We start from the raw sequence: 21,552 nt of genomic DNA on the forward strand, positions 1-21,552 counted from the left end.
TAGCATCCCCTCTTCACTACTTCTACTAGATACTGCAATTTTTTTTATCAAGAGCTTACTCTGTCTGTGTCAGAGCCAGGCATCGCTCATTGCTCAAACAATGGCATTTTATTTTAGTCACGTGACCCTCACAATGCGAGCCCGAGGGCAGTTTGACATCAATTTACCAGCAGAGAGGCAGCCCCCTGCGATGGATGAAACCGGATAGAATAATCTTCTTATTTCTTATTCCACAAACGCATATAAGCTAGCGGGGGCACATGCAACATATCGCATCGCACATTGCTTGTTTGAATGCTTTTGGGTTTGATCTGGGATCAAAATAAATGTTAAAAGTTAATATCAGGCTAATGTGCACCTCCTCCTTTGCCCTCAGGTATCGTGTCCAAGGCTTTTGAGTGCCGTCTTAAAGGCCAGGGGGCTTCATTTGTGGAGACAGAGGTTGTAGATTCCCCTGTGGACAGGAAGCTGAGCAATGAAGGCGCTGTCCAGCAGGTCATCATCATCCAAGGCTACAGTGATGGAGAGGTGGCCGTTGAGCAGACCCTGGAGGAGTCTGCTGCCGCCACCCTGCAGACTCTGGCCATGGCGGGCCAGGTGGCAGAGGTGCTCCACATCACAGAGGACGGACAAGTGATCGCCTCAGGCAGGGAGGTGGCGTCCGCAGGGGCCCAACTTGCCAGAGGGAGCGCCCGATATGTGGTGCTGTCAGCAGGGGAGGCCGCCAACGAGCTGCAGGCCGCGGCTCAAGAAACAGGCGGAGCCTCCGCAGCCGCGGGAAAAAGTCATGTCGTGTCCGAGTCGTCCACAGCTCTGGATGCCCTGCTCAGTGTTGTGAGCGAGATGGGCCAACAGGAGAAAATGCACGAAGAGGCATCCGTCGCTCACGAGGTCGCGGCCCCCGAGACGGCCGAGCCTGTGCCGAGCGAAGCACAGCCCGCCGTCAAGCAGGAGGAGGAGATGCGGGTCATTAACCAGACCGGTCAGGAGGAGATGCAGAACCTGCTGCAGCTGGCGGCCTCCCGGATGATAAAAGAAGGTCTCACCCAGGTCATCGTCAACGACGAGGGCACGCACTACATCGTTACAGAGCTGGACAACTGCACCCTGCAGGTGGAGGGAGGTGTGTATGAAGAGGCTGCAGCAGGTGGCGCTGGAGAGCAGCAGGCCGAGGGCTGTCACGACGACGCCCCTTAGTTTGAGGAGCACCATTTGGTCTTGGCCAGCAATTTAGTTTTTCATCCTAACCCCTCACCCAAAGGCGAACTCCACGAAGACATGGAGTATATTATGGAGGAAGGAGGATTTTTATTCATTATAAGGGGAATTTACGTCTTTTGCCACCAGCCAGACAAAGCTTAATTAATGCCACGCCACATTTCAGAAAAAAAATATTTTGCAGTTAATATCATAAATTGTTATTGCTCATCACTAAGGTGTCCATGCGTATTCTGCTTTTTAGTGTTACTGGTGAATGTCTTTTTCCCCCTCCATTATGGTTTTGTTGAACGTAACTTCTTTTTCTATTTTTTTTCTTCTACTTTGTAGTTATTAGCATATGATTAACTACTAACTACTGTTTTGCATAGTTTGAAAGCACATCGTATGCATCGTCGAGGCTATATTATGGCTACATTATACAGACAGTTTGAAGGCCGTTTGCTTATTTGTGAGCTCTCTGTATTCTAAATTCATTTTCATTTTGAACAATAAAGATTGAAGCCAATTTTAACAAGTGCATCCATAGCTCTTCATTGTTGTCCTGACATTTTACTGCCGTGTTTGCTGTGATTGTCATGTAATTTCAGCATCAATACGGCAATTACGTTCACAGCACTGCGCCGTCCAGTGAGAAACCTCCACGCACATACATGCATTAACTGATAGCTCCCATCATGCTTTCTGATCACTAACACAGTCATTATCATCACCATTATCATTATCACCACAATGATCACCATCACCCTAATCGCCAACCTCTCTTCCTTTCCCCCATCAGGCCTCTTCCCCTCATTGCGTGTAACACACTCATCGTTTCCCCCCCTCTGCAGTATTTGGCACTGGAGGGAGAATCAATATTCATTTAGGCCGCTACACAGGCCTGTAGTTTCTGATGGAGTGAGTGGGAGAGCAGTATGACGGCTCTGAGCACAATGGCTGACCGCTAAAAGTAGAGGGAGAAAGCACTCACACACTACGAGGGCATCAAAAGATCATCCCTTTAACACAAACACACACGCACACACTCAGAGAGCGAGGAGGTGGGCTGAGAGAGAAAGTGGCGGACGAGTGGGCAGGAGAAATGAGAGGATTGCAGATGGATGTTGAGAGAGGTGAGGCCACCGAGAAGTGGAAGAGCAGTAAAGCCCACAAACACACACAGAGCCAACGATTTCACAAAACACCTGTCTGCTTTTTCAACCGGTATCTTAGTCTCCTGTTCTCGCACTCATGCAGCATTTATAAAGTCGCACCTTTCATGCTTTTTTTCCCCCCACCGTCCCCTTTCAGCAAAGGCCTGAGAATTTAACCGAGGTCATGCACATCTCCGAGCCGGAACCAATGTTTAACATCCACTGAGTGGAGGAATCACATTTGAACGCTTAACATTTGTAGAATGAACAACCATATGCTACCTACATTGCTAAATCAACATATCGTAGTTAGGATTAGTATGAAGCACTCAAGTTTGTGAATGTTAGTGGGATAGTTGCCAAAGGTGGACCATCACCATAAGATCAGAATCGCATATGATTGCAAGTTCAAAATGTCAGTGACGAACAACTCAATTCTCAACAAGTCAATTCAAAAACAAAAGTTTTACGAATGTGCTTTAAACCATTTTTAAGCCTCAAGTAGGATAACAGGTCACGGGGGTCCATAAGAAAAAAACAAATCAATACAGTATGTTAAATACGAACTTGACTAAGGTTAAAGAAGCCATCCATCCATTTTCTATACCATTCGGCTAGCAGCTGGCATCTTTCCCAGCTGACTTTGGACGAGAGGCTTTGAACACCACAGACTGGTCGCTAACCATTCACAACCTTGGGCATTGTAGCGTCCTCAATGAACCTACCATGCATGTTTTGGGGTACCCAAAGGTACCCGGTGCTGGAATCCCCTCAGAACTGTGAGGCAGACGTGCGCGTTCACCACACCACCGTGCTGTTTGAAAAATGTAAAAAATGAAACGAGGATTTTATTCACGCACGGCACACGTTCTGAAAAAATATTAATCACTGAAATGCATTCACATTCAACCAGAATGAAAAATATGCATAAGAATAAAATACCTGTGACGGTGTCTGAGCATGATTATCTTTTGTGAAGTCAGGGTTTTTCTATACCGCACTTTCCTGACTAGCTGCTACTTTTTTCCTACGCTTCGAACCCTGCGGCTTTTAAAGTGATGCTCTTTATTTATGAATTTTTACTGATGAGCTTCAAGCCGGCAATAGATTTACACACCTCTGACCAATGAAATGAATGAACACGTCACAGTGGGCCAACGAATACATCCGTATTTTCAGTGGCAGTCAGGCTTGGATGACAAAATCTTTTACCAAAACTGGCCACAACCAAATGTTACAGGCATGAGACCGTTGTTGCGTGTGATGTGTGCTGGAGTGGTGGGAGAAAACCCGGAAGAGAAGGCTTGGTGTGAGCGAGAGGGAGAGGAGAAAATAAATACAACCCCGATTGCTAAGCGACTTGATGTCTCATTGTCTTTGTCCACCACGCTGACTGCAGTCAGTTCGCCCCTTACGACGGTTTGGAGCTGATACTGACTCGAGCTGACTCAAACCCGAGAACGGAAGGTAACACGAAGTAGAATAACGCCTATCGCTGAGGTTTGCCAGTGGATCCACAATTACCAACGTGTTGCTTGGGTGTGATTGAGGGCTCGATGTGTGACGTGGGAGGAGGACTGCTCCGGAGTGACATCCCCCCTGCGTCTCTGACCTGACCACAGACAGGCGACTGAAGGAGGAAAGCATAAACGGTTGTCCATCCCTGCACTACTACGTGATGAAGACTGAAGAAGATTATCAGCGAATTTGCCTAGTGTGACATGGAAGAGAGACTGAGAAAGTATCTGCGAGGCTACCATGTAATTTGATCAGTAGTTGGATTTTACTGAAGAATTGTATTCAAAGGATCTAAGAAAGCAATGAGTCTTTGAATCGAAATACATTTTCTATTTGAGGATGTTACTTCACAGATTTTGCTCAAGTAAATGTATGTTACAAGCTTCGTAGAAAATAGTTGTAAAGTGATTAATGGCAATACATTAGGGAAAATGTTGTCATCTTCAACACCGCTTATCCTGCACAGGGTCGCAGGAGCCTATCCCATCTGACTATGGGCGAAAGGCAGACTACATCCTGAAGTGGCCGCCAGACAGTCACAAGGCACACACATACGCCATCACTGAGCGGGAACTGATCCCACGTTGCCCATACACACAACTCAGGCGTGTGTACCACTACACCATCAGAGACAGAAAATTGTCAGAATAATTTTTAAAAATTAAGGGGCTGGGTCCACGAGGGTTAATGGGAATTCGCCCAACCGGTCCACATGTGTTTTGTGGACCTGGGAAAGGTTTTCGACGGATTATCTTGTCGGCAATGATCCGGCAGTATGGGGTATAGGACACCCTAGTACTGATTCCCCTGCCAGAGTTTGGTCCAAATTGGCAGCAGTAAGTCGGATTCATTTCCAGGGAGGGTTGAACTCCGCCGAGGCTGCCCTTTGTCACAAATTCTGTTCATAACCTTTATGGATAGAGTTTCTAGGCACCGCCAAGGCATTGCGGTTCTCCAAATCTGCGACCATAGTCCTCAGTCTGTAAAGAGTGGAGTAAACCTCTCCAGGTTGGGGATGGTTTTCAGGACGTCACCTGGACGCCTCCCTATGAGGCGTTCCGGGCACGTCTCACTAAGAGGGGGACCAGAGGATGACCCAGGACACACTGGAGAGACTATATCTCCCAGATAGCTTGGGAACACGTTGGGATCCCCCAGGACGAGCTGGACGAAGTGGCTAGTGAGCGGGAAGTCTGGGCTACCCTGCTGAAGCTGGCGCCTCTGTGACCCGACCTCTGATAAGTGGAAGATGATGATGATGATGGTGATGATGATGTTAGAAACCTGAAATGTGTCAAAACGTCAAAAAGTTCAAAGAGGGCTAATACTTTTGCACGGCACTGTGTATGTGTGTGTATTTATTTATTTATGTATGTATTTATAAGAGAATCAGAGAAAGTTTGGAAGTCTTTTGACATTGACTTGAGTTAAAGGGAAAGTCAACGCTAACATTTTTTTTCGAGAATATGTTCTATGCAAGACCACTAGTTGAAACAGGGCATTGTGATAAATATTGCGTTTGTGGAATAAGTGTTAATCCACTCATTTTGAGCCATCTCTGGGGGCGGCCATTTTGTCTTCTGTCAACTGAAAATGACATCCCAACTGCTCACAACGACCAATCACGGCTCAGATTCAGAAAACAGGTCAGCCGTGATGCTGATGCTGATGATGATGATTATGATGATGAGGTCAGCTAGTGCCCTCCACTAGCATCCGCGGGAAACTCTGTTCATGATCCTGTTCTAAATATGGACGCCTGTCTGTTCATCTGCACAGTTATTATTCACCACATCTGTCTGAGTGATTATGACCTGTATTGTATGCATTTCCACCCTCCCTCGCTGTGTGTATCTCCCTAATCAGTGCAGGATATCTCGTTATTAACTGCGGCAGGCCACTTGTGTGACATGGAGGAGGGTGAAATTAGCAGCTGTCACCCAGTGATGAGTTAATTTCCTGACAGACTTTCAGCTGCAGATGACCAGACGGCTGATGGAAACCTGCCGCTGAAGTTTAATTGGAGAGCAGGAAAGGGCAGTGGGGGACAAGGAGGGGAGGGTGATTGAGAGACGACGATGACAAAGTACAGATGAGGCTGCAAATGATGCATAGTAAAAGTATTACATTATATTCAAGGATGACTACTCAGGAAAAGGTCCTTTGTTGGAATGCACTTTACTATTCTCTGTAAATGTATGCATGACAAACACACTTTGGACAGTTTGTATAACAATCTAGTAAAAAAATTCAAAAGTTTCTTGTTGTCATCCACATCCAGATGCCAGCATTCTCAAAACCAAGCCCAATTGCAGCAGTACCTAAAAACTCTGTCGTATGCTTATCCCGCCTATACGATGAGTATGAGCACTGCTTGTTTGATCCACCCGCTCTTATCCAAAATCTTATTTTTAATATTCTGCGCCTATTTGGATTGGCAATGTGAGTTATGGTAGTAGTACTATGGTGGTTATGCAATAATTTACCTCTGCTGTTTCTTTGGAGAAGTTTTATCACGCTTATCTTGAGCAACGCTCACACAACAGCCATGTTTCGCTCTTCATGTATAAATACTCATGCATTTGTATATCCTCCATTTTAGAGGTTGAGGTTAGCAATGTTTACACGGGAGGAAAAAAAACATATTCTTTGAGACCCATTGTTAAATGTTTGCATTCTTGTTACTGTGTTAGAAGGCATCAAAACGCCACCATTTTGGGAAAACTTGTTTTTAATTTCACGGTGTAAATACATAAGAAATACAAAACAAATGCACTTAGCTTTAGCTACCATCAGTGCATTGTAAATCAAATGTGTTTGTATGTTTATTACTGAGTGTCATTTTGTTTTGTCAGGATTATAATCTGGGACCCTGTCAATTATGGCCCCCTACAATCCTTCTCCTTATTCTACCCTTTTCAGTGTTCCTAGCTGGAATATATCACATCGATCACAATGGGGATTTTCCACATCACAACAAGGAGGTGCTCTATAGTAGCCATGCATGCGGACTATTTGAGGGGGTGACGCATTTTAAGGTCGCGGGCATAGCTGCACATTGCCATTGCACCAGGCAAAAGGCACTTTTAGCTTTATTTTAGACATGCCTAAAAACTAAAATGGAGAAAAAAAAGAAAAAAAAAAACTTTAAACAATATCTCCACAACAGAGTCCTACATAGTTCTCAGTCTTTGCATGTTTTCAGCAATAATCTTATAATGCATTTAGAAACAATTTATGATTTCTCCTTACAGGGACTTGAAATTCACCGAGTTCTCCATAGCTGAGGATGTAAGTGTGAATGCGTGTTTGTCTTAATATGGCCTGCAGTTGACCGGCCACCAGTGAGGGGTGTACCTCGTGGTTTAAAAAGCGCTTGAATGTAGAATGTATCATAGAAAGATTGAAGATACAATCATGTAAAATAAGTGAACAAAATGTCTTCTGTGCTCACAACGCGTCTTAAAGAGTGCACTTTTCTTAGCTTGGTGCAGGGAATATGGACATTCCCAGTAAAAGGTGTTCAGTGAGAGAAGATCTAAATTCCTCGTAACTTCATCTGTTCAGAGAGTGCAGTACAATGATGGGTGGGTGAATCACATGCACACGCACGCACGCACGCACGCACGCACACGCACGCACACGCAGACATCCACACACAAAACACTAAGCTGCTCTCCCTCCCGCAGGCAACTCTCATCACTCTCCTGGGGACAAGTGAGAGGGACGGCAGTGAGAACGGGGTGGGGCGGGGGGGTTCTCTTTCGCTCTGTTTCTCTGAGTATGATAAATATAGCAATTGTGTTTAGTCGCCATCAATAGAAAACACATCAGCCTGGGGATCATTTCCTTAATGTCTCTGCTATTAGTTTTTTTGCTTCCCTTTGGCAGTATTAGCATGCCAGCTATGATATGTTCTGCTTTGTGTGAGCGTGTGCGCGTGCCTGCGTGCGTGCGTGAGTGCGTGCGCATGCTTGTGTGCATCTCCTCGAGGCTCCAGGTATAACTCTATTAAACTGAATTTGCTTGTTTATTTCCTGTCTGTTACTGCGCATGCCAGCACATCAAGTGTGATATGTACAAACGAATGCTTGATACAGTCAGGTTTTTAAAAGGTTTTTTTTTTTTTATTTGTTTGAGAGGCGGAGGGCAGTTGAAACCATGGTTCGGTTCTACTTCTTTGCCTCCCTGGGAGTCATTATAGCAAAGGAGTGAGGGGGTGATGTTGTCTGGGCCCTGCATGGCTCTTCTTGCTTTCTTACTTTTCCATATGGCTCTGCATTTGTTTCTTTGATCATGTTAATCCTCCCCACACACACACACACACACACTCCGTTAGTCTGCACTCCCTGCCACACACACACACCTCTGCAAGTGACACATATTGACAGCCCACTCTACCACCCGCCACTACCCACCATTTTTCAAAATGGCAAGCGTCCTCTTCTCCTTCATAAAGAAGCGTACCCTTACCCCCCCAAAAGAATCAAATCCACCGAGCAGGCATCTTCTGTGTCCCATTCAAAGTCTGCAGCACTATTTTAAGTACAAGCTGTGAGTGCTTGGAAGGAATACAGACAATCACCCGTGAATCTGCAAAGTAACAGTTTAGCAACACGCTCTGCAGTGTGAACTTAGTCATATTTAAATCGAGTTTTTTTTGTACATTTAGTGACTTGATGGAGTTTTTATGAGGTCACGAAATACCCATTGAAGGCCCAAGTCCAAAACTCACTGCCCGCCACTGAAAAATATATTGTGTAATGCCATAACATAGTCTGCTTTTGTCCTGACCCTAAATTTGGAAAAGGCTACTTGAAACTACTTGGAACCAGAATGCTCTAAAAGCAATAACACTTCTGCATTGAGAAAGTCATTGGCTACGTTTACGTGGACACATTTATTCTAATTAAAAGCCTGATCGGAATTAAAATGCCTCGTGTACACACTCCATTTGGAGCATTCTAACCTGATCAAGACCGTTCTGATCAAGATTTTATTCCGAACGAGAGAGATAGTTTATGTCGATTGTCAATCCGATCGACGTGCATGAAAACACTTATTCCGACATTTTGTAACAAACCGTCTTTACCACGCTTGTCTGTGATGTCAGTGTATGGGATTCTGTATTACCGGGAGCTAGTAGAGGCAGAGCCAGCAAAAGACAAGGCTGGCATAAGACTGAACTGGTACATCTGCAGCTCCATTAGGAAGTGTTAACTCGACGTAAAAGCACAAATGGGAAAAATATGCGAAATAATGCTAATGTTGAATTGAAGTAGAAATGGACGGAGCAATGTTTCTTGACACGGAAGTCGCTACGGCTCTTCTTCTTCTTCTACTACTACTTCTGGTATATTTGGTCAGTCTGCGCATGTCAAAATAATTTGTTCAGTTCAAAACTGTGATGCATGAACACGCAAGTCGAATAATCCAGGGATAGTACACCTTCTTTTGCTCATAGATCGCAAAGAGAGGCTCGAAACTCCTTTCACAGGATAAACAACATAGAAAACAGATTGATGGAATTTCAAGTTTAAATCTAAGTCCTGCCATTAGAGGAAGCTCAAGTTTGATCAGACAGTGGCAATACTGCGTATAGACTGAGAGAAGGTGGCACTTTACCTTATGCCAACACGCCGCCCCTCTTGTTTCAATAGCGGATCTTCACTGTCAGCCTGCGATAACACCTTCTACACGGCTGCTGCAGCCATCTGTTTCATGTCAGCACTGCTACATAGGGCTTGATTCTGTTGCTGTTTTCATCGTGGGAAAATAAACAGTGTGACAGATGAAGTCAAATAAAATGTTTTCATTTGGGTTGTTGATTTTTTTTTTTTTTTTTAATCACACCTTGGAATAGTATTTAATGATGTGGTGATCGTTTCCATGGCAAAAATAGGTCATGCAATGCAGTTATGCAGTCAAATGCGGTGGAAAGTTGACAATGCCGTGTATAATATGCTGTATATATTTGACTTATTTTATTTACACTAACCAGTCAGTCACATCTGAAAATGGTATTATCATTACATTAATGATAATCATCACCGTTGTTGTTATTCTTATTCTTGTTATTCAAAATGTAGGGCATCATGGTGATGTAGTGGTTAGCACAGCTGCCTTAAAGTCAAGAGGTCCGAGGTGTGAATCCCAGCTCCACGCAATGCGTTGATCTTCCCCAGCAACCTACCACATTCCAAAAACATATTAGGTTAACTCAGTACGTCTTAAATATTTTCTGTGACACCCCCTAAGATGAAGAAAAACATTTTGCATCCCCACAACTCTCAGCTGTGACTATTAATAGTATCATTTGTCTATAAAATTGTTACTGTATAAGTACACCTCTGTCTTAATAACATTAAAGAAAAACTAAAGAAAGAAATATAGCACAATTGACAACAAAGAATAAATTTATGACTATGTTTTTTAGCCTGTCACAGAAAAGATTTGAAATGCATCAATCAGGGAGTAAGATAATTGTGTCAAAAGATGTATGCGATCAACGATTCATATCCGTAGTTGTAATAATTTGTGTGTTTGAATTCTGTGAGTACGAATAAAATTGTGGGTTTCATTTTTTTTCTTGTGATTCCGAATCATAAGATGTGTGACTACAAATCTAAAACCCGTGAGTGCAAAGTGTTGTTAACTCTAAATTCTACAACTACGAAGCTTGATTAGACACAAATTGCCATATTGCATTAATGTGGCTGTTTGTATTGAGTTTTTTTCCAGATTCAAACTATGCTCACCAATATGGAGCAGGGCTCCAGCCTTGTCTTTGCCTACTTGAGAAGGACTGAATTCAACTGGAGACTTTCAATTGTCCATAGTTGTGAATGTGATTATAATGTTTGTTTGTGTATTTGCTGGTGACCAGTCCTGTTTCAACACTCCTCTCTCCCAAAAATCCAGCTCCAGATCAGGCGTGAGCCTAATGAGGCCAAATTGTATAGAAATGGATGGATTCGAACTCTGTACCTGAGAAGGAATTTGCTATTAGTTTTTCATCCACCTTTTATTGGCCACTTATCCTATTTCAGGGTCACGAGTGAGCTGAAGCGACTTTGACTTTGGACAAGAAGAGGGGTCCAATGTGGACCGGTCGCCAGTCAATCACATGGCACATTAGACATGCTCAGTTCATCATCTATCAAAATATCAAAATTCAATGTACACCTAACATTCCGTAAATTAATAATTTCAACAACTAAGAGAAAAATCAATCCTAATAATAATATACAGTATGGACAGTATATTTTACTGTGAGGTTCCAGTATTTGTCACAAGGTTGATTTAATCGATTTCATATTCATATCTGTTGTGCAAAAATCTTGAACGAGTGGCAGGAATGCAAGCATTGACTCTTAGTGAAGATGAATAAACATTTCTAGGTTTCCATTCATAACACTACGCTGCAGCTGTCCGCCCTCATCATAGTGTCAAATGTGTATAAATGAGTACAAACACGATAATGTGACTCCACTTTCTCTGCTACTTTCCCTTCTAATCTAAAGTGAAGAAGAGAGGCCTCACTCTCAGCATGATCTCATTTGCTGTATTGAGTTTTTCTCCTCACTGCTATTGAATGTGATGCTACGTCTGTCCTTTGAAAAAGTGCAGTCCTAAATTTATGGTGCTGCCAATGGGAGGTGTCAGTGTCATTGAGTTGGACGCATATTATTGGCCAATTTCCTCATCCCCAGTGATCTGCTTGACATTTCAGTCCCCTAAAACGCCCTACATGGGAGTTAGCCTTTTGGCTGTAATGTTCTCAGAGAAAAAGAATACGTCATTGTGAGGATTTATTCCCAAATTGATCTTAAACATATCTGAGCTTATTATAATTTCACGGCTTCTGTCCCGCTTAAAAGAAGGCCATAATTGTGGTGAGCTTCCTTCCCATCCAACCTGACTTTTAACCAGCTTGCTCGGTGAACTTAGTTGAGCCACACATTTGTGAAGCGTAGCCCGGGGAGTCCCCTAGCGGCCCCGGACTTGCGTAACAAGCATGGGGGGGGGGGGGGCGGTGCTGTGGGGGGGCCCTGTGGTAAGTGCTCTCCAGGGACTGTGGCTGTGATCTGACCATCCCTGGGGTCCTGTTAATTTTTTCTCCTCTCACAAGGCCTCAGAGCTCCTCCTCTGTTCACTTTTCCCCACACTGCTCTCGTACACTACTTCACCCAGCCGCCGTTTGCCTCTCTCCCTGCTCTTTATGTAAGGTATGCTGTCAACAGGGAGCTGAGCAGTCTCATTAGAAGCCGGTAGAGGGTGTGAAATTTTGACGCTGACATGCAGTAGATGTGCAGATCGGCGTCGTGGTCGGAGAAATAGTACATTAACCAAACCCTGCTCTATTTTTTCCCCAGTACTTCCAACCACTGTACAGTGAAAGATTCTGTATGATCCCATAAGCACTCACTTCTACATTCAACACCAAAGGTAGAGGTAATGTGTTCTATAAATAGCAAGGCAGAAGGTGAATTGGACATTCACGCAGGAGTTCACAATCCATCACTGACCCGCAACTTAAATCTACATTTTTATTCTCCATAACCAATCGGATCAAACAGATGCATTGCTGCAGGTCAAATGAAAGTTGAGCTAATGTTTCTAACGACGCTCACAAGTTCAACAGTTTCTGACCTCTTCGAGATCTATTCAAAGAATGTTGAACTCAACTGACAGTTTTCAGTGACAAGCAGTTGAGGACAGAGGCAGTAATGACTACGAGACAAAGGGCTCGAGCTGGAATCAACCCGCTGGCCGTGCAATTACAGGAACATCCAGCCACTGAACCATCAAGATGGACACTTGGGCCAAAACGGGGCTAAACACGACTGCCCCCGAGTGCCTCCGACAAAACATTGAGGCGCCTTCAAGATAAGATCATCTTCCACCAAGGAGCTCCTCCTGCCCTTTGCCACATTGCTTTCTACCCTTGCCCCGTGGTTGGCCTAACAAGGGGCTGAAACATGAAGGAGGGTTAGGGGCTTGGGTGCTGTTAGCGGATCTTAGTGGGTTCATACTGGGGAGGCCCATGGAAAAGACGGAAGTGCCCATATCGAGCCGGGCGACTCCGCAAAAGTGATAAGAGCAAATGTGCTGTCAGTGTGGGGGTAGGATGAGCCTTATTGTTCATATTTAGATGGAGGAACAATGGCGAGGTGTCAGGCGACTTGAGCTCATAATGTGCTGATTCTGACCAAGTGTCAGTGTGATCCATGAGTGCTGAGCCTCCGGCATCCTTAAGCATACCCCTGCAGGAATGTCACGGGGGAGAGTACAAATGGGACAGCATCTGTCGGGCGATAGATACAGTTGATGGATATGAATGAGGGCAGAGGAATCATTGGAAAAAGAAACAAGGGAGTGTGAATGAGAGAATGAGATGTTTACAGAAAGAACAAAACACACACGAAAAGTATTGCATACAACTAAAAGAAGAAGCTGATGCAAAAAATGATGTTGATGGTAACATGGGTTTGTTAAAGTAGAATTCAACCCAAACATATTTTCTTCAAGAATATGTTCTATGCAAACCCACTAGTTGAAACAAGGCATTCTGATAAATATCGCGTTTGTGGAATAAGACTTAATCCACCAGTTTTAGCCTACTCTCGAGGCGGCCATTTTGTCACTTCTGTCGACTGAAAATGACATCACAACCACTCACGGCTCAGGTAATAACGTCCAATCACGGCTGAAGTTGAGCCGTGATTGGTCATTACCTGAGCCCTGAGTAGTTGTAGTGTCATTTTCAGTCAACAGAAGTGACAAAATGGCCACCCCCTGACATGGCTAAAAAGGTCTGGAATTTGCTTCTTAACTCATATTCCACAAATACAATATTAGTCAGAATGCCGTCTTTCAACTAGTGGGCCTGCTGGGAACATATTCTTGAAAAAAGTATGTTTGGGTTGATTTCCGCTTTAAGCGAGCACTGTCAGAATTGTCCGTTTAAATCCTTAAAGTCAAATGAGTCACTTTTGGATCAAGATCGATTGTCGGTAACGTACTGGAGCCATTGGCAGCCCTCAATACATTGAACGTGATGACAACAATAGTAACAATGATCTATTGTTTGACAGTTGGCAATAATGATATGAGCAGCCAATTGGCTTTGAGTCCATTGGTACAGAGTTGTTGCAGTCCGTTGATTGGTCAACAGAGAAGGAACACCTTTTTTCTCTATTACACGAATGGAATAGGAACAAATTAAACACGTAAAAAGCATTTGACATTATACATGTACTTTTTTTTATTATTAATGTAAAAGGTGTGGTTGAGCTCCAAGCGGATGATGCAGAGAACAAGATCGTGGTCAGCTGTGAACTCCTTCACCAACAATGAAGGCTTCATTGTCAGATGCCAGGACTACCTTGGTGCCATCCATCACAATTCATCCATCCCTGTAAAAAATAAAATAAATAATAATAATAATAATAAAAATCTGCATCTAGATCGAAATGTAAGCGCTTCATCCGAGCCTCATCACAGTGGTGACAGATGACAACTAATGGCGGATCTTTGATGGAGAATTTGAACAGATCTTATCAAGCTTTCAGTGTGTGTGTGTGTTTGTGATTTGTGACAGCACTTTGAAGTGTCGTAAAGCGGCTCACGGGCGCTCACACAGACGCACACACGCACATCATGTTTGCTAGCGTCTCAAACGTGTCACAATGAAAATGCCCCCCCAGGCATTCCTCATTTACTGTCACAGCCATTAGACATGGAAGGGGAGAAAAATAAGAGATTGTATCAGTAACGCATGAGCTCCAGTAATTAGCCTCCTGATGCAAGCATGTGTACATGCAGATGTGTGTGTGTGTGTGTGTGTTAGTGTGTTTATGCAACAAATTCATACTAGGCCATCCCCACTGTGTACATATGATCTCATCACCTTAGCGGTGTAAACTGGAATCATCATTTCCAGGTATAAGTAGCAGATTCTTTAACGCACATTTAATTGTCAGTCGCTCTGTGGTTTCAGACTGCATTCATTTAAACGAAATGGCATGAGCCGTAATACCTTATTGGAGTCAATCCATGTTGATTCCACCATTCATCCCCCTCTTACCATGTTCCACAAGCCACAGCCTGAGCATCTCAACATATTTTATACATATAAAATGTCAACAAGTGTGTTTAACTTTCCTGTCACATTTACTCGTACTCTACCTTTGTAGTCTGTTATTGTGAGCGCAAAAGACAAACTCACATTTTTGAAAAGATTAGTTTACATATGACTCTGCGTCCACTGGGACCTGACGCAGCACCTGAAAGGGCTGGAATAAAACATGGCAGACAAGAGTATTTGGCAAAAAAACATCACACACGTGTGACCGTCCTACTAGATCTGCTTGTTGTTTGAAATAGAATAGTAAGTACTGCTTCTCCCCTGGACACATTACTGGTGCTATAAAATTGAAGTTTTTTCTGGAGATGAACTCAAAAGGTCTAAAACTTTTGCCACATACACAATATCCCCATTTCTCTCAAATATTGTTCACAAACCTGTGATAGTGAGCGCTTCTCCTTTGCCGAGATAATCCATCCAACCTCACAGGTGTGCCAAGATGCTGATTAGACACCATGATTAGTGTACAGGTGTGCCGTAGACTGCCCACATTCAAAGGCCACTCTGAAAGGTACCCGATATAATTAATAAATATCGTCATGTAAACTGAAACTGCCAAAACGGTAGTTTTTTTGTTGTTGTTTACATTTTCTGTTGAAATGTCTTTCACGTGAATGGCCTCTAATATCGCTTTTCCATTCAACAGGCCTGTCGCAGCTCAGATCAGATCCATTCCACTCAACTCACCTCAATTTGGCACGGTCACTTCGCCACTTCAAAATAGTGCAGCGGGAAACTGCACGGAATGCATCGGTTGGAGTGAGACTCGCTACTCCAATGAAGGAGAATGAAGATTCCAGTATTACTTCTCAGCGTGAAGCTGTTATCTACTGTGAGGTGATGATCTGAAAGGAGATTCAGCGTAACAAGAATACGTACTACCATACGTAAAAGTGTAGATTTTGGAGACATGGTTTAGGCCACCCATATAATATCTGCTTGGCACGGGGTACTAAAAATAGTACCTTGTAGTACCTCGTAATACCTGGTTTTGCCACTGGAAAAGTGCAAATAGTGAGTAGAGCCATGTCAAGTTCAATGGTCACCGTACAGTGAAAAATGGCAATTAGTTGTCCTGCTGTTTAGTGAGAAAAAAAAAATCATACCACCCTGAAACAATATTCAAATGTCAAAGAATACATTTGGTTTCAAAATGTCATTTAAATACATTTCATGAATAAAAAACAAATCTGCTTTGCAATATTTACTAACATAGTTCAGCACTGCACGCATTGACGTAAGAAGTGTCAAATGTGCTAAAGAGGAAAAGTATGTCCTTTCAAATGTCAGCTCACTTTTCAAATCAAACATCTCTGGTGGATGTGAATGGCTTCATTAACAGTAGCTTAGATTGAAAGCACATGAAAGACTGCAGTAAATTAGCGAAGCAGGACAGTTTTATATTTACATTAAAAAGAAACATTTTGCATACTGTCGAGGTGTACTAAGGGAATTAGCACTCCATTCTCCTAATATAATAACCATGATCAAAAACACGATGCCTCTCTTGTGGTTAACTTGAAAATATGACATTTTTCAAATGTTCTCGTCTGCTATTTGTCTTTGCTACTAGAGGATGGAACAAAAACAGCATCACAATTATATTTAAAAACAAAACAAAACCGTCTCTAAACTTCAAGAATGGCAGTTTGCCATGATCTTTCTGGATCTCCTTCCCTAAATACCCACGGGCGGTTCTTCTCCTCTGTCTGTGTTGGCCCAGGTCTGAGTTCTGCTCAGTATCAAGCGTTGTGAGCTGACGGCTGACGCTAACACAAACACACAGCGGTTACTGTGCGAATCAGTGAGCGACAGCAGTGAGGCTTTTTGATCTCTGCTCCACGCTACTGACATGGCAGAGAGCTTAGCCAGTCCCGCACTGTGTTCCCGCAGAGGAGACCCACCCTCGGTCATCGGTGGGCAGCTGCCGATTCACAGACTCACGCACTCAGGAGTAACATTGCAAGTTAAAATAATTATTTTGTTTCTTATGTTGAAGAAAGTCATCCCAACATTTAGTATCAAAAATAATAGCGATGAGCTAGTGACAGTTTTGAGACTTGCCATTGTCAGCGTAGTGTGAAAACATAATCAAATTATTTAGCTGCTTTTGAAGTTAAAGCTAAAAAGCAAATGTGTTGCTTTGATCAACTTCGGTTGAAGTCCCTTTAAATTGAAATGATATATTTGTTTCAAAATAGATTCATCAACAGCTCAAAGAAATCGTACAATGACTGAGAACTTTCTAGTGTGGAATTGTGGATATATAAGACTGTATTTTCACGGGTGGTGTAAAACCTGCACACTTGGTGATGGTAATTTCGCAGACTGACTGGCATACTGAGAAACGGAGGGCTGCGCCGTTGTTGGAGTGGTCACAGCTGACTTCAACCATGGCCAATGAAAGCGAGCACTCTCATCCTCTTCAAATGCGGAGCACTCGTCACGCACTAAAGCAGCGGGCACCATTGTGGTGCCCACGGGCACCAGGTAGCGCGCAAGGACCACGAGCAGTCCAAAGGCCTGCTCCAAAAATAGCTGTCCAGTGATTGGGCATTGCGATTTTCTAGGAATGTTGTATAAGTGATTATTTGTTGTTATTGATCTGTTTCCTAATTAGTGTGAAACATCGTTAACATGATCAGTGTCTTCACATAAATTAATGTCATTAATTCTTAATAATAACTAGAGCTGTCACTACTAACAAATCTTTATAGAGCTGATTATCCCATTGATTATTCCATCGATCACTCTGGAAATTGCCCTGCGCCAACTTTCGAGGCAGAAATGTTTGTGTTAACCAATTTTTGTGGTCAACTTAGCCAAGTTATCCGATTTTTTTTCTCTTGCCCGAATAATACGATTTTTAAGTAATAACAATAACATATGATAAAAAAATGTAAGTAAATTTGTTATGTTAGTGTAAGTAGTGTAAGTGTGTGTCTAACTGGGTAGCCCTCCGCACTAATCAGCAGCAAAAAGTAGCTCTCAGCCTCAAAAAGGTTGGTGATTCCAACATGCCGGAGCACATCTACGGCGTGAAATGGACCCTTAGACACTGCCCAGTCCAGTTCGTCCCTGACTCGATCGATTATGGGCCAATAGCTCTGCCCCCCAGTGCGATGATTGACATTAAAAAAATAAATAAATAAATAAAAAAAAGAATGGGATGATCTTATCTTAAATTTTAATGATGATGATAATTGATTGATTGATTTCTATAACAATCCAGGAGGTTTGATGCCCACTGTTGACATATTTATGAATGAAATCACGTCACGTTAGACCAGATGCCTACCCTGCGCTGGCACTTTTACGTGGTCTTAGCGGGCCTAAATTTAGATTACTTGGACTTTCTGCCACCAAATTATGACTCCGCCAGACGTATCTCTAATGACATTCCTTCCACTACACCGTCACGCCTACACAGTAAATTTCGTAGAGTACATTTTACTCTACAATATAACTGACTAAGACTAAGAGAATAAAATATAGAGTAAATTTTAGGTTGAATATTTTACTCTCCAATTTTACTCTGTTCATTACTGGGACCAAATACAGTCTTTTTAGAGTAAAATGTACTCTATGGTATTTTCTGTGTAGCTTGGCGGGGATTGGTCTGCCAAATTCATTGATTGATTTTTTCCCTCTTGATTTTTTGGGCTTGGCTAAAAGGGGTCCCAGTGACACACTTGGGCCACTGATAGGAGTCACCCTCTCTCACTATATGGGCCATTCTACTGAATTGGTTCAAATTCAGAGTTGGAAAATGTGAGAAATGAGTATTTTATTTCAGAAAAGGTTTTATTGTATTCATGTTGCACCATATCTAAGAGGCACGAATATAGTAAAAATACAGTAAATTTTCAAATAGTATTTTCTAGCTTTTCTTAATATCTTGCCTGTCCCTAAAATGTGTCACTGCCAAAACACACAATTACAGAAGAATAAAAATAATTCTACTAGCCGATTCATATTTTTTTTCATTCCCCCCACTACAGAGTATTTTTATAAATTAATATATATGGTTTTGACATGTCGACTGGTTAGCACGTCCGCCTCGCAGTTCAGAGGTCGTGGGTTCGATCCCGGCTCCGGCCTCCCTGTGTGGAGTTTGCATGTTCTCCCCGTGCCTGCGTGGGTTTTCTCCGGGCACTCCGGTTTCCTCCCACATTCCAAAAACTTGCATGGTAAGTTGATTGGATACTCTAAATTGCCCCTAGGTGTGATTGTGAGTGCGGATGTTTGTCTCTGTGTGCCCTGCGATTGGCTGGCAACCAGTTCAGGGTGTCCCCCGCCTACTGCCCAAAGACAGCTGGGATAGGCTCCAGCACGCCCCGCGACCCTTGTGAGGACAAGCTGTATCGATAATGGATGGATGGGTTTTGACATCAAAATGAATTTTTAACAGAATTGAATATGACTTTTTCCGAAATAAATCAAAATGTATATGTTATTTTTCATTGTAAAATGCAGAAGGTTGATCATATTGACTTCAAAAGTGATCATTAATTAAAACAAACATTCCCTTAAACAATCATTATCAAAAATTGTTGGTTGATTGTTCAATACTTTTTATTTTTGTTAAATGATCAGTTTTTTCGGTAGTGACTGCAACATTTCAGTAGTGACCATATTGTTGCTACTGTTGCAGTAATACTTTGTGTGAGGGCAGAATCGTAATCACCTAACTAGTATTTCTATATTTTAACTTTTAACGTGTATTATAACTAATGACGCATTATGTTTTCCATTTTCTACTGCTTTGTGCTGTCTTTTCCTCCATGCTCTTCTGACTTTCCTTTGCTCCCTGCTGGATAATTCATTGCTAGACTTCAGCTTTCCTTCTTCCTTCCATCTCTTATTTTTAAGAATAAGAATAAGAAGGCCTTTACCGATCCCACAGTGGGGACATTTTCATCGTTACAGCAGCAAAGATATAGGTCACACAGAGACGGCGTCATAATTTTGTCGTTATTGTATAACATTAACAGTCAACATTCAGAATCGAAAACCAATGTAGATATACGCAGTCACCATGTGTATATACACATGTATATACACACCAACACTTTGTCTTTCCTTGATTAAATATTCTTTGGATTTCACTGGGTCATTGTAACCCTTCGCCTGTACTCTGTACCTATCTCTGCTAGGCTTTTTGGTATTTTGGTCTTTTTCGATTCAAATTAAGATAAAATTTGAAATAGAATATTGTTCAAATCAGAGAGATCTAGGTATGACATATGTATCTATGTATTATATTATTTAAAACATACTTTATTCCAAAATAAACATCATATTGTCACTACCGAAACCATTATGTCACAACCGAAACCTTTCTGAATGTTTCGGTAGTAACCGGTTCAGGTTTATTTTTCCCTTCAAATTTTGATAAAATATGGAATATAATATTGTTAAAATCAGAAGGATCTATGTATGACATATGTATCTATGTTTTATATTATTTAAAACTTACTTTATTCAAAAAGAAACATCATATTGTCACTACGGAAACCATTATGTCACTACTGAAACGTTTCAGTAGTGACCGTTTCGGTAGTGACGTTTGATGATAGTTGTTAACAATACTCAACAATGCTAGGCACAATGTGGCTACCACAGACAGTTTTGAGCATGTGTACAGAGATAGAAAACAGTACATTTAGCATTAAAGTCAAAAGTGCTCATTTTATTGCCGAAATCAGGTGTTCGGTAGTGACGGTCCTTAAAACCACATGTTGATTTTCAGACTTTGGAGGGCACATAACTTAATAATGCCGCCAACTAATTACTCGCCATGTGCCCAGTGATGAACATGAAGGTAATGTCTCTTACTGGTGAAATTTCTGGGGATGTGGCTAAAACCAAGCCCTGCCTACAGACAAATATTCTTTGCATTTCGGTAGTGACATGAAAAGTTGGGACAGGTTTTTTTTACATAAAAACTTCTAATTTGAAAGAAATCTACAAAATCAATGTACATCTTTCACCATACATTTAAAAACAACCAAAATGTTCTATTAAAGTAAAGTATTTTTTAAATTGACAAAAATCTTCTACATTTTTTTTTCATGAATTGAAATTTAGAAGTTAGAGATTGGGACAGCCACCTCCCAATAGGAAGTGACATATAAAAGATGACTTTTTATACATTCATTTTAATAGTATCTCAATTAATGCCTTGTGGTAAAATAGATCATAACAAGATATTACTAAATATGCAAGGTCTGAACACATCATTGTTTTTTCAAATTTGATTTTCATTGTGGGACAGCAATTTTAACCAATTCAGTAGAATGGCTCATATAAGAACTTGAGCTGCCCAATGATGTAGTTGGGCAAGCGCTTACATTATGTTAATCGCTGTACCATGTTGGAGTTGGAGTGCACAGACAGCATTTTATTGATGGGCTTATGAAATGAGCGAGAATCTTTACTTATCATCTTGAAAATAAATTGTTTTTGTAAAAATCAAACGAAATGTTTTCACACAAACATGCATTGTCCTCTTGGGGTACATGTGGTTGG

General features: G+C 42.1%; 1 protein-coding gene across 2 annotated transcripts in view; it reads left to right on the plus strand.

Moving 5' to 3' along the window:
• The window catches only part of znf407 (zinc finger protein 407), a 205,530-nt gene extending 203,795 nt beyond the window's left edge, over positions 1–1,735 (plus strand). For both annotated transcript variants that reach the window (XM_086039134.1, XM_086039135.1), the window contains exon 10: positions 377–1,735. In XM_086039134.1, the coding sequence (XP_085895260.1) occupies positions 377–1,197 (821 nt within the window). In that variant the 3' untranslated portion in view covers positions 1,198–1,735. The remainder of the gene's footprint in view (positions 1–376) is intronic.
• The last annotated feature ends 19,817 nt before the right edge of the window (positions 1,736–21,552 follow it).

The sequence above is a fragment of the Filicampus tigris genome, chromosome 8 (assembly GCF_054856515.1).
Source record: "Filicampus tigris isolate MCC_2025a chromosome 8, RoL_Ftig_1.0, whole genome shotgun sequence".
Taxonomy (NCBI): domain Eukaryota; kingdom Metazoa; phylum Chordata; class Actinopteri; order Syngnathiformes; family Syngnathidae; genus Filicampus; species Filicampus tigris.